The following is a 14,279-nucleotide window of genomic DNA, read 5'->3' on the forward strand; positions in this document are numbered from 1 at the left end:
GTGATTCTGCAGAAAGTAGAATGGAGGGGGAGTTCCCTGCAGCTGGGGAGCCATTGTCTGGCAAATAGCAGGGGGAGAGAAGCAAGATGGAGTGCAGGCAGCCTTCACCAGCCTGGTGTTCTCCAGATGTTGCTGCACTACCATCCCCATCAGTGTGCATGCTGGCTGAGGATGATGGGAGCTGCCATCCTACATCTGGTGCCCACTAAGCTGGCAAAGGCTGAGCTAGTGAAACATTGGGAAGAGAATCTAGGGCATTGGCTGGTTTTCCACACACCCAATGTTCTCCTGTATGGCATGAAGAGCCCATTTCCTTATACAGAGGATAGATACCGGTAGCTCATTAGGACACTATGTGTGGTATTCAACTGAATTCTTGCCCGAGTACAAGGATTAGTGCTAGTGCAATGGGATTTCTCTTCTCTTCCTCCCACCACAACATCCCCCAAACTGCTCTAGAGGGTTGGAGGGAACTCAGAACGGATATCAGGTGTGCACAGATAGAGGAGAGTGGGAGAATGTTCCCTTGTTGCAGTGATGGGATGTTCACTTTCATGCTACGTTGAAGACAACCCTTTATTTCAATCTTGGAAAGAATACTCCAGAGCTGCGTCCCATTAACCCTTTTCATTTCCCCCTCAGTTTATAGGCCACAAAAATGTACTCCATGCTCTGCTGCCACTTTGTTTACTATTTTACTCGCATTCCTCCCCAAGGTTCCTCTGGACAAAACTCAAAAAAAGTAGATCCGATGTACAGCAGCTCTCTGCCCAAAGCACATTAAGGAGTCTCCGGCACTGTTTTAATGCTAAACTAGGTTTGGCTCCAGAGAATGACTCTGTTTATAGCATTTGAAGTTAGGGGAAGATGTGAAATCCCAGAAGAAGGCAGAAACCTTGCTCTTAGCAAATCTCGGTTTCATGACAGGCTGGAAAGGGAAACATTAAAAATGGGAGGGGGGCAACAAAAACCATAACACTAAAACTGAAGGAGGAGAAAAGATCAAACTATCCTGGTAACTAGAAGGAAGAAGTTATACGTGTCTTGAGAGGAAATACACCCAGTGATCCCTTTTAGTGCACGGTATGAGATGCAGGTGGTGCTGTGGGTTAAACCACAGAGCCTAGGGCTTGCCGATCAGAAGGTCGGCGGTTCGAATCCCCGCAACGGGGTGAGCTCCCGTTGCTCGGTCCCTGCTCCTGCCAACCTAGCAGTTTGAAAGCACATCAAGGTACAAGTAGATAAATAGGAACCGCTCCAGCGGGAAGGTAAACGGTGTTTCCATGCACTGCTCTGGTTCGCCAGAAGTGGCTTAGTCATGCTGGCCGCATGACCCAGAAGCTGTACGCCGGCTCCCTCGGCCAATAAAGCGAGATGAGCACCGCAAGCCCAGAGTCGGTCACGACTGGGCCTAATGGTCAGGGGTCCCTTTACCTTTTACCTTTATTCAACCATGGTTTATTAAGCTTATTAAACCATGGCTTTGTGTTATGCTGTCACATAAGCCCATGACCAGGAAAATGGGGAGGAAGAGCCCAAGAGGCATCAGCACCTATAGCGTGTTGATGGACCCTGATAAGCCACTTCAAGCACAGCAGCTGGCCAAGATTGCTGGTGTCACCAGATTCAGCCTTCGATTCAATTTTGGCCTGCTCAATTTTGTTTTGGCTCCAGACTTAGCTGGAGCAGATCACAGATTCATCTAGACCATTACATTGCGTCCAACAGGAGCCAACCAGATGTCTGAAGGATGCTCAAAGGGACATCACAAAGGAATAGTCTTGTCTGCTCTCCCCCAGCAGCTAGCATTCAGAGGTATGCTGGTTCCAAAGCTGGAAGTCGCCTCCAGCCCATGTGATAACTATTTGTTGAATATTCCAATCTCCTTTTTTCAAGCCATCTAAGGAAGTGGCCTTTACCACACACTGAGTGAATTCGATGATATGTCATGTAAACTAGAGACATACAAATCCATCAGTTTTGGTTTCTTTTGCTTTCTCACTTTGCCATCATAATTCCCCCCCCCCCAATTTCTGCACGAGTTTGTGAATTTTTTTGTGTGTTTTTTTTTTTTTAAGTCGGCACGGAAACTTGTACACGCTTTGAGGGGAATTTCTCCTAATCTGCAATTTTTTGTGCATGATTTTACCAATACATGCAGCGTAGAAAGTTGTTTCCCCCGATATAATGCGTTTTTGAATGTCATTTCCCCATAAGACATGCTTCTTTGTACACAAAATTCAGAGAAATGTGGATTTCAAAGGATAGCCGCATACTGGTTTATGTAGCAGTTCGGGAAACATGAATTAGGTAGGTCTGCATTAAGATTTTATGATGCAAACTTAATGTAATGCTCCCCCATCCACAGTACACACAATCTCATCCCCCCACCACAAAATAACTGTCAAGGGTCTGCCTCTGATTTAGTTCTGCTCCTGGTACCCACTGCCAGGACACCAGTATTTTTTACATCACAGGTGAACAATTTGGAGCTATAGTCAGGTTTAAAGGTAAATTTGGATTCTGAGATGTTATCCTTGTGATACTTCAAAACTGTTTGTGAAATGTCTTGTTTCTCTATTTGGGACTAAAGCGAAGAAATTAAAGTCATTTGTCCTAGTTTATTCATTTTTAGTGAGTAGCAGGCTCACATTCCCCTTCATGTTCCTTGCCCTTTTATTTCTAACATCCCTTGGTAGTTGTCACTCCTTGAAGATTTGCCTTTCTACTTGAAGCTTTACATGCTTGCTGTGTAGCATTGCACATGTCTTCAGCAGAATCATTCTCGTTTTCCACACATACCTTTTCCCCCTGTATTAGAAAGCCTTTGTATGGCCATGATGATTTCACACTTTAAAAATACAATGACTCTGGGTCCGTTGCAGTTTTGCAACATTGTGTTCTCAAGGATCCAACCCACTCACTTCTAGGGCTCTGGAGGAGTTGGTTGAAACCTGCAGAGCCTCTCTAGCAGTTCAGATGAACTATTTGTGAAATGAATCTATGAGGAACCCAAGACAGACATGGAGAAATGATTTACCAGGCATCAGAATATCCAGATCGGTTCTAGTAAATAGAGGCCACTAGAAGGGATTGGGTTGAAACCTGAATTGCAAATACTCCGATGTGTGACTAAAATGCAATACATAAACAATACAAAAATGTAAATATGTTGCACTTAATTGTAAGAGCTAATTCACACAATCCAAATCAGTTCCACAAACCATATTCAGCCTCTTATTTAACCAGGAGAACATTCTGTACGTGAAGTGGAGAATTCCCACAATTGCACCAGGAGGTTTCACCTTGTGCGTTGGGATTTTAGAGTATGCTCTATTCATGTTGCTTGTTATTATTTATTAAATTTCTTTGCCACCCTTCATCCAAGGATCACAGGGTGGTTTACAATATAAAAACACAAAAATACATAATGTAGTAGCAACCAAAGAAATACCCCCCCCCATCACCACACCAAGTTTATCACTCTACAGCCTACAGGTGACTCAGCCTATTTCCAGCCTATCTTACTTTCAAATGGGTTCACTCCTAAATCCATTTCTTCTCATTTCTGCATAAATACGCCATTTTCACTTGACAACTCACATTTCATTATATAGTTAAATGTGTGGTTTCTCTCAAAACGTATTTTCTCTTGAGAACCTACATTTCTGGATACATTATAGTGTGTGTGTGTGTGTGTGTGTGTGTGTGTGTGTGTGTAACTGATAAGTGCACGACAACATTCAAAGTGCAAAACCTGATTGAGATCTACATTCTAATCCTCACATCAGTTTGGGAGATTTGGATCGGGGCACTTCATTTCAGAAATGACAAAGACTCAATTCATCAAACACACCTATTTTATAGTAAGATTGATGCCTATGCTGGATGTCTCATGGTTCTTGTTAGGATTGCTTACATCAAGCTTGTAAAGAGTCACTTTCTAACCCTTCCTGGGCTCTTAAATGATGCGACAACAACTGCTTGAACATCACAACGCATCGAACATCACAATGCACCACCTTCCAAATTGACCTTTACGATGTGTTCCATCTCCATGCCATGCTGAAGTGGCACAGGTGTGCAGGAGAGGAAAAGAAAGAGGAAAATGCTATAGCCACCTGGACAAAGAATGCCCAAGAAAACTCAGTTCACATGATTTTTATTCATATTTGTTTGGGGCCCTTTTCAGATCACTAGTAACATTCTAATCTGGGAACTTCTACAGCAGGCACATCCAACTCTCTAGAGACTGCTATCTACTCTGAGTATAATAAAACTGGCAGTGATCTACCCATTGTCATTGTTGTTGAGCTTTCATTAGGGGGTGAGACCAGAGATGCTGAGGGTTTTTTTGGGGGGGGGGAGGCCAGAGTTCTTGAGCTTTTTGGGGAAACAATGGCCAGCATTGTTGAGCTTTCTTTTAGGAAGGGTTGGCACAAGTTGTTGAGCTTCTTTTAGGGGGGGTGACAAGAGTTATTAAGCTTTTTGGGGGTGAAGATTGCATAAAATCACTAGCACAAAATTCTGCTGCCCTCTATCCTTCCCACACTCTGACGCCGACGCAGGGAATTCAACCTTTCTAAGCAGTGATGGTGCCAGCGATGGAACACAGTGCCACACAGCATACTCACTCATAGGAAACCAGCAGATCACTTTTTTATTTCCCGCGATCAACTGGGAGCACCCCGACAATCTACCTGTCGATTGTGGCCAACCAATTGGACATTGCTGTTCTAGAGCATATGATTCATGTCAGAAATGCCTTACAGTGGTGCAGTCCTGGGGCAGGTAACACCTGTGCTGCCATACTCTCTCCCCGCACCACCCCAAAAAAGTTTTGAGTTCCATCCAGCAAAGTGTCCCATTGGTGCAAGGACTTCAGCTTATGCAGAAGAACTTCCCGTCCCTCCTCATCTCTCCATGCAACCCCCAGATCTCCTCCCAAGTGTTGGGGGGAGTTACCTGAACATATGCATATGGTGGGAGGAGAGGGAAGTTCTGCTGTTCAGACATCAGTGTCTGGACGGGACAACGTGGTTGGATACAACCAATAATCATTTGCTTTTATAGCTTCAAGGCAGGGGCAGCAATCAAGGTGAAGAAACTTATCCAAGCACAAAACAAGGCAATAGTTAAGGAAATCAAATCACACTCCACATGACAGTCATGGCTGTAGAGAAGCATGTGTGACATCACCCAAATCTCCTGTCCAAGCTTGTTTTGTGGAACCAACACAACAGCATTGGCAGGGCATAAGTCAGTGGCACCCTAAGATTCCTTGGTCAAGGGCCACATGTCTTTGTACTTTTAAACCTAGCAAAAAAAGCATTTAAACTCACCATATTCCCCATGCTCTTAGTTTCAAAATCACCAACCTAGCCCTCCACTTGGAGAAATGGTTTCTCTATGCAGCTCTATTTAAAGCCAAATTCAAGAGCAATAGATTAAGTCCACTAAATCATGTGATATTTAAAATGCTGCACACTGTGGTCTTTAAAGGAGATCTCCCATTTATCAAGTCAAGGAGGTGGAAGACATAGTGAGACTTGTCTTCCTTAATTTCCCCGCATTCTTGTCAAGCTTTTAAAAATTACTTGGAAGGCCTCTTACAAATTAAAGACCCCCACCAAGAATTATGGACTGAGCCGCCATAAAATGCTGGGAGATTGTGATAGTTGGGGTGGAGGTATGCCAGACAATTAATTACAGTTGTGTGTGTTTTCACCTTATTAAAAATAGAAAAGGCCTTCTAGTACAACAGTATGAAATTAGAAAATTATGCATCGATTCATCTTCTCCAGTTTTTATTCACTCTTCCCCCCCCCTTGATGCAGTGTTTTAATCTTCCTTAAACAGTGGCTAACTCAAAGTGGCTAACTCAAAGTAAATGATGCATTCCTAATAATATAAATATGAAAAATAGCAATCGCTTGAGGACTGCAGCTGAATATATTAAAAACTCTGCTCATTTTCATCATTAACACATTTCCATTTCCTTTTTCTTCATGTTGTACAACACTCCCCAACCACCACCACTTGCATTCTCAAATAAGATGACAAATTCACAGATTAGATAGATTAGATGATTAGATAGATAGATAGATAGATAGATAGATAGATGATAGATAGATGATAGATAGATGATAGATAGATGATAGAATTTCTGTATTGTGACAAAAGAAATCTCATAAGAACCTCTAACTCTGTCTTCCTAAAGGACTCTCAGTGTATCTTCTCCTATCCAGACATGGAACAACCTGAATCAATGGTTAGCATTTCCATCAAATTCCACTCATCTGTCAACGTAGTGGCTTATTTCTTGAGAGACTGAAATTGGCTGCCTGGGCTCAGAAGACCATCAATCTTACTCATGTAGGGTGCAGGCTGCCTGCCTCAGAAAGTCTCGCAAGAGGGAAAGCTCTGCTGTTCCTAAGCAGGTGATGAGGCAGCTGTAAAGCCTTCACTCTGTATCACAGCCCCTGCGAAAGATATGTCATATTTCCCATTTCCCCCAATACTTTGTATGCACCCCATGCCGTGCTCTTCTAGCTTCATAAAGGAGGTGATTTTTCAAGCTTAGGCAAATGCTGCCAGCCACCGGAAGGTCTATCCCTCTTTCCTTTCTTTTTTTCTCATCATGTCACTTGTTTCAACTGATTGTGCAAAAATGAGATTGCATTTTCCCTTTGACTTCTTTATACATACAGTGGCTTGTTTGTCCATTGTGCTGCCATTGGTGGCAAATAGCTGCCACCTTTCTGTTTCAGTGGGCGCTTTGTTTCCTTCTCTTGATGGCTCTGAGAGAAAGACATGCATACCGGTTGTCCCACCTGCCTCCGATCAATTACAATGACAGTTAGTGAAGCAATCGATTGCGCACCCTAGAGCAAAATGTATATGAAATCCACAACACACAGAATGGCATGGGTATATAAAACATAAGAGTAGAACTGTGCTCCTGTGCAACTCTGATTCAAGGGCTGTATCTAGAGGAAGCTATTAATGAGCAATTTCACCGCAATACTTTTGGGCAAACCTTCCCTTTTGTTTCTAAGATTCTTAAGCTATTACTTCCAGGTCTGAAGGACAGCTATGAAGAAAAAGGAACCCTTTTCCTCACCCACATCAGATTGAATAAAGACGTTGACATCTATTGGAGCCAAAAGTGATATTCTCAAAATCTGCAGAGCATGATTACCCATCATCACTACACATATTTCATCTTTGAAACTCTAAGAGAGAGAAAAGGGGGGTGGGAAGCTCACCACATCCTATGAGCAGTGGCCAGTTCATCAGCCTTCTCATATTGCATTGTATGCACATGGGTCATTTCCTGGACAGTAAGCCCATGAAGCAAGTTCCAAATTAATGGTCAGCTTTGAAATATTACATTGTTGATTTCCATCTGAGGAATGTCACTGCAACCCAATGCCTTAGACGCAATCTTACCTTAATCAATTTCTATTACCGACACCAAAATCCTCTTTTTTTGCACCTTTCAGCCATGGAGCATCCTTGGAAACATGGCATGCTTTACCACCAGAAATACCGTTCGCCTTATCATTTGTTCACCACGATCACAAATAGCAGCATTTGACAAAAATGCAGGCCATGTCGCAGCATCGTTTACACTTGGCATAACCATCCCAGGAACAATAAGTGGTTACATAAGGCTTGAATTAAGGGGCTTCCTGGAGGCATGGTTGCAATCCTAAACACATTTACCAGGGCATAAGCATCACCGAATACAGGGGGACATACTTCTGAGTAAAAGGGCTGAGATTGTGCTGCAACATTGCCAAGCAGGTCTCCCCACATTCTAGAATTCACCCTGCATGTGGCAGTAAAGGATAATGCATAGTTATTGGTAGGTGGGTGTTTTGAGTTTTTTGTCTCCATCCACAGATGTAAGAGAAAATAAGTTACAAAAATAGGCATGTGATTATCTGTCCTTTTCTCATCTGAATGCAAACATTGGGCCCCCTGTCTTTTCTTTTTCTTGCAGGGAGGGGAGACTTGTGCCTCAATTCGCAAATGTACAGGAAATAAAAGTGCTCAAAGTTATATAACTGCATGATTTCTCCACAGGAGAAAGAAATCTTATTCTCTTACCACACAGTGTAAAAAGAATCTACAGTATAATCTAAAGAGCTTTCCCATGCCAATTTGAGGAAACTGACAGAAACACACACACACACACACACCCAAAAAAATTGGTTGTGATTTTCCACGGGAGGAGAGCAAATATTTGGTTGATTTCATTGTCATGCAAGGAAACAGCTCGTAGAATGTCAGGGGTGAAACAGATTAATCCCCATTGCATTGATATACAGTATAGGCTCATACACAGAGCAGCATCTTTGTAACTGGTCCTACCTGGTCTGTGCAGAGGATGCTGCTGGAAGGTGTGGTGAAGTGAGCCCTGACAGAGCAGCATGGCACAGGCACTTATCCACAAATACAGGACCCAGGACATTGCAGAGACCATGGCCGTTCTCTAAAGGAAATGGTAGACAACAATTAGCACCCACTACAAGTGAATCCACATTCTGCTTCCATTTGGATGCTATGTGCATCTGAACCATTTTGGAAGACAGGTAGAGGGGGGGATGTTTCCCCACCTCAATTCCCCTCCCCCCTCTTCTAGACTGCCAGTTGTCATGTGACAAAGGAGTGCATCCAAAGGAATGCAAGGAAGCTGCCTGCTTCGAGATTAACTTTTAATAATTCAGGGGCATAAATGAAAGCAGTGCTAAAAGAAGCCCAAGGTTAACAGGAAACCAAGGTGCAGCTGATGAAGGAGATCTGAGCCTACCAAAGCTCATGTCATGATGGACGTGTCAGTTCCATGGGACAGTCTTAAGGCAGGAGCAAAGAAATCCACACTCCATTTCATTCTTTAATTGCACTTTCAAGGTGTGATCAGAAACACTCTAGGCAAGTATATCTCCAGTGAGTAACTCTGTTTTGTGATATGGGCGCGCAAAGCATGCAAGCAAATCACTTGGGCGTACAATATTTTTCGAGAGTGAATCCATCCTGCAAAATAGCAGCAATGTGGGACGTAGTGGGTGCCATCGCAGGGTACCATTCACGCCTTCCTAGTCAATGGAAATGGACCAGGAAAACTGGGTGTTGTAGCTGGAACATGCTACTGCCAAATCTCACAGCATTAAGGTGCCTGTGCAATCACAGAGAGATGAATATAGATGAGCCCTCTCAGAACTTCATAAAGCGCGTTGTAAACAGTAACTTGACATCCAGTGCCAAGACACATTTCAAGCAAGCTCTGCCTTGACAATCTGGCAAGTCTAATCTCTCTCCGGCAGGGGCTGCATCGTTTTTAACTTCTAAGGCCATTAATTTTTAATTGCAGTGTTGTCTGCTAAGCAAAGTAATTGTTTCTCAGAACTCTGTTCTATCCGTCCACACACACACAGCTTCCTTTTCTTTTGTGTCTCGTCGAAAGAAAACTTGTAGGACTAGACTGAATTTCCTGAGTAATGGAGGAAGGGCGGAGGACTGATTTATTCAGAAATCAATTTGTATCGAAAATAGAAAGGAATCCTCATTACCAAAGCAAGAGACCTCTCTCTACTAGGGCGACATACGCCATCACTTGATACCTCTCTGGCACTGGGCATTTCCACACACACACACAGACACCCCTTGTAAACTTTACAAGTTTAACAGCCTCTCCTCTAAGCCTTCAAGGATCGCCAGATTTCCAAGGCTTGGCTATGCTGCGCTCCATCCAGTTCTTTTTAACAACACCTTCTGCTGCATTCCACATTGCCAAATTAATCAAACTTCAGGCATGCTCCTTAGTCAGCCAATGACAAGATGGCATTTTCTATCTAATAATCCAATCAGATGAACATCTTTTTTTTTTTCCCAGAGGAAGGGAGAAAAGACATTCAAGCTCAAATAAACCTCTTTTATCTCTCATGCAGAACAACTCATACACACACACACACACACATTTGAAGGTTGGGCTTACGAGTATTAAAAAAAAACCCCAGAAGTGATGTGTCCTCACGGTTGGTTAACAATTGAAATCACTGCCAGTGGCAGATCAGTCACGGAGTGCAAGTGTCAAGTGCAAGACATGGACATCATTGTTCTTTCTTTTCTTTTTTTGAATTTTTAGGCATGTTCTTTGTAAGAGGCTCTTTTTGAGGGGGGAAATGGGGAGGGAGGAAGCTGAATGGATCAAACACAAGTTTCCAGCTCCAAAGGAGAAGCATAATTAACAACCAAATTGCAAAACATAATTTTCACCAGCGGGATGCCCTTTTACTCTCTGCTCTGTGTTTCTGATGTACTCACCCAGCATATATATATAATTAGTTGTTTCCTTCTCCCTGCTGTTTACTTTTGGCTTACCTTCCTTTCCCCCCCCCCCTTTTATTTCCTTAAATCTCAGCAACAAAAGCACCACACACAGCCAGCCCTTCCCTTCCAAGCACCTCGCAAATGCACTTCTGGGTCGATTTCAAAGAGATGGATGCCCCTCCCCCTTTTCGTTTGGGATATATATATATATATATATATATATATATATGAATGGTGTGTGTGTGTGTGTGTGTGTGTGTGTGTGTGTGTGTGTATCTGAAGCAAATACATTTAAAGGGGAAAAGAGGCTTCCCCCTCCACTGGGGCTGATCTTCCAAGCAGAGTAGTCTTTTAAACAGCGGAGAAAGACAGGGAAAAAGAACTTCTCCTGCTAATCTTTTCGCATTCTCTCTCTTTTCAGGCAGCATTTCTAGAGTGAGGACTTTTCACCCCCCCCCCCCCCAGCGTTCACCATCCATCTTCAAACAACATTATTGGTATGAACTTTTCTCCACAGCCAACATTTCCCTTTGCTAACCTTTCTTCCCTGGGTTTGATGATCTTACCCTCTCCCTCTCTCTCTCTCATCCCAATAACAATAACAACAATTATTATTATTATTATTACTGATACATATAGGTATATTTATTTGACATTCGTTCGGCGGGAGGATCCCGAGAAGTCCTCCGAACAGCTCCGTCCTTACCTGAGGATTCCAACCCAAAGCACAGTGCCCGGTTCGCGTTCATTGGAAAGACTGGACACTTTCCCCAAAAAAATCCATCTGCACCACAACACGGGATCGTGCAGTTTCGCCCGGCAATCTTCGACAGCAGCCTTTCTTGAGGACGCACGAAACCGAAACCGGGGATTGGTTTGTGTCTCTGTGTCCTCGTTGGCAATCCTATTCCAAGAGTGAGGAAGACATCTAGACTCTCTCGCTCTCTCCCTGTCTCTCTCTCTATCTCCCAGGCTGTCAGAAAAGTAGCCAAGCTTTGAGAGGTGGAAAGCCTGTCATTTTCACCTTTAAATCATCTCGGAGCGACACCTCCTGCTCGATGAGACCTTTCAAGTGATCTTGAGATAATTCGCAGGCTTCCAGGGCACTTAGAGAGGAGGATCGGTGGATGTTTAATGACACACCAGCCCACCCCTCTCTCTCCTTTTTTACCTCCACCCTCTCTCCCCTTTCCTATATATATGTATCTCTCTCTCTCCAATGCACTCAGAGCGGAGTAAGAGCAGATGTACGTAGGAAAAGCGCAGATCGCCTATACAGCGCGGTGTAAGTACCGAAGAGTCTATTTCAATGCATCCCCCGGCTGGCGGGGAAGTATCACATGTCTTTAAAGGGACACGGCCCCTCTTCTGGCAGACGGGAGCCTCCGGCTGACTCACCTGCCCAGCCCAGCCCAGCCCTCCTCCTGGACGCCTGCGGAAGGAAGGTGTTTGGAAACACGGGAGGGTCCCTAAGTCTGGCTGCCACCCTAATCTCTGCAAGTCTCTTCTTCCTCCTCCTCCTCCTGCTCCGCCGCCACCAAAGAGAAGGGAGGAGTTTTGAATCCGCTCGAGATTGGGCAGGGAAGCACCTACAGTCCAATGTGGGAAGACAACTTTTTTCCTTCTTCTTCTTCTTTAAGCAAAGGCGGGTACCCAAAATAGTCATCAGATGCGGGGGTGTCATTCATATAGATACGGAGCCTTTTTCGGTATTGCAGGGAAGGCTCAGAATTTTCGCTTAGCAATGCTGACCATCTTCTGAAAAACTGCACGAACAAACCTTCTTCTTTTTTTCTTTTTTGGCGGATCTCAAAAGATATACGGGTTTTGCTGTGGCATAAAAGCATATTTTTGAGAGTGCTGGAACCTGCCTGTGGTGCAGTGGCGTAGCATGGGTTGTCAGCACCTGGGGCAAGGCAAGTAATTTGCGCCCCCTAACCCATGGATTTGCGCCCCCTAACCCTAACCCCCAGATGTTGCGCCCAGTGCGGGGGCCCCCCCTGTACCCCCCACGCTACGCCACTGCTGTGGTGGATAGACTGTACCAGCATCAGATGAAGATGAAGGAGACTCTAGTCTAGTCCATGAGTGCTAGAAACCTGTTAAGTCTTTTAAAGGAGGCAAGGCTCTTATTTCCTGCCACAGACTAACAAGGTTACAACCTCTGCAAGGAAAAGGCAGTGGTAGCTCACAGGGCCAGGATGAATCCCCAGCATCTCCACATAGGAGAGGCACCTGTAGGCAAAGCTGAGCTAGGTAGACTGAGGGTCTGACTCAGCGTAGGGAAACTTTCTACCTACCTAAGTTGTCATGAATGTCCAAAAACTCTGACTTCTGCTAAAAGACTGGTATTAATTTGCTGGAGAGATAATGCCATGACACTCTTCCATCAATCGATAGAAGACATGGCAAGTCTAGCAAAATATGAACAGATTGCTTTTAGATGTAAATTGTAAATTTGGAATACATTCATAAAAAGTATAATGTCTTGTTAACAATTTTACATTTATTGGAATAACTGGATTACTTATATAGCCATATATTCTATTTATCACATTCCCCCCCCTTTCTTCGTCTTTCTTTCCTTTCACATTATTCTCCCGCTGAAAACTTTTAATTGAAAAAATGAATGTCCAAAAAACTCTCAAATGTGATTCACCTGGGTACCTCTGAAAGTGGGTTTTTTAATCAGTATTTGAGTAAATAATTAGTATTTGGGTAAATACAATTAAAATACAGTTCGTGCCCAAAAGTTAGCAACTGTCAGCATTCATATGAGCATACACCAGTTGGTGCTGATTGTCACAGTTAGTCACAACTGGGCAATGCCTTCATTAGGGTCAACTTAAGGTGCCACAAAATGGTGGCAAGCTTTTGGATTCTCCAGAGCTCTTTGTCAATCAGGAAGTTACACAAATCAGGGAGTGGGGGGGTGAGGACAGCCTCTGCTATGTGTAGCATCTTTCCTGATGCAGAGTTCTGAAATACTCAAAAACTTGTGACAGTTTCTTTGCTGTTTTGGTTGGTTTCAACAAAGGTATTCCCCAGCTGTGAATTTTGGTGTTGGTTTGTTATGGACTTGCATGTCTCTTGAGTTTTGGGATATTTGCAAAAGTTGTCTAGGCGTGCTAACATTTGCATGTGAATGTCAAATTGTCGCAAACAGTTTCAAAATGAAAACAAAATAACCCCAAATTATTTGATGCTGGTTAAGCATGTAAGATTCGGCAGGCAAGGAAGCAAAGATTAAGTGGGAAAATGGGAGAACGAAGGAGTTTGGTCCCATGACTGAATGTGCTTTCAAAATGATTCTCCTTTGCCATAAGTAAAAAAATTTAAAAAATAAAAAATAAAGAGTGCAAGACAGCCAAAAGCAGGGGTCAGCAAACTTTTTTAGCAGGGGTCCGATCCACTGTCCCTCAGACCTTGTGGGGGGCCGGACTATATTTTGAAGAAAAAAATGAATGAATTCCTATGCCCCACAAATAACCCAGTGATGCATTTTAAATAAAAGGACACATTCCACTCATGTATAAACACGCTGATTCCCAGACCGTCCGCGGCCAGATTTGGTGATTGGGCCAGATTTGGCCCCTGGGCCTTAGTTCGCCTACCCATGGCCAAAAGGAACCACTTTTATTTCCAATTTATTTCAATGGGACGAGTGGGTATGCATTCAAAGTCTTCCTCGTTGAGGGTCAGTGGGGGTGCTTAATTTTGCCAGATCATATATACAGGATTTTCTAATTCTGAAATAGTGCAGGATGTGCTGGGAAAGAATAAAGTCCCTTCCCCTTCCTCAGCATCCTACCCTAACATGAGGCCTTGACATGAAGAACAATTTATTGCAGTCATTTATTTGCTGCCAACAACTTAAGTAGTCATTTACAGGAATGAACTCATTTCCCTCCCCCTCTTCTCATATATTATCCTGACTATAA

At 43.6% G+C, this 14,279-nt stretch overlaps 1 protein-coding gene across 1 annotated transcript in view; it reads right to left on the minus strand.

Moving 5' to 3' along the window:
* Positions 1–11,938, minus strand: part of TAFA1 (TAFA chemokine like family member 1) — a 331,735-nt gene extending 319,797 nt beyond the window's left edge. The window contains exons 1-2 of the mRNA XM_079964196.1: positions 11,045–11,938; positions 8,380–8,500 (exon numbers count right to left, since the gene is read on the minus strand). Coding sequence (XP_079820322.1) covers positions 8,380–8,491 — 112 coding nt within the window. The 5' untranslated portion in view covers positions 8,492–8,500; positions 11,045–11,938. The remainder of the gene's footprint in view (positions 1–8,379; positions 8,501–11,044) is intronic.
* Positions 11,939–14,279: the final 2,341 nt, after the last annotated feature.

This window comes from Podarcis cretensis (genome assembly GCF_951804945.1).
Source record: "Podarcis cretensis genome assembly, chromosome: 2".
NCBI classification, from domain to species: Eukaryota; Metazoa; Chordata; class Lepidosauria; order Squamata; family Lacertidae; genus Podarcis; species Podarcis cretensis.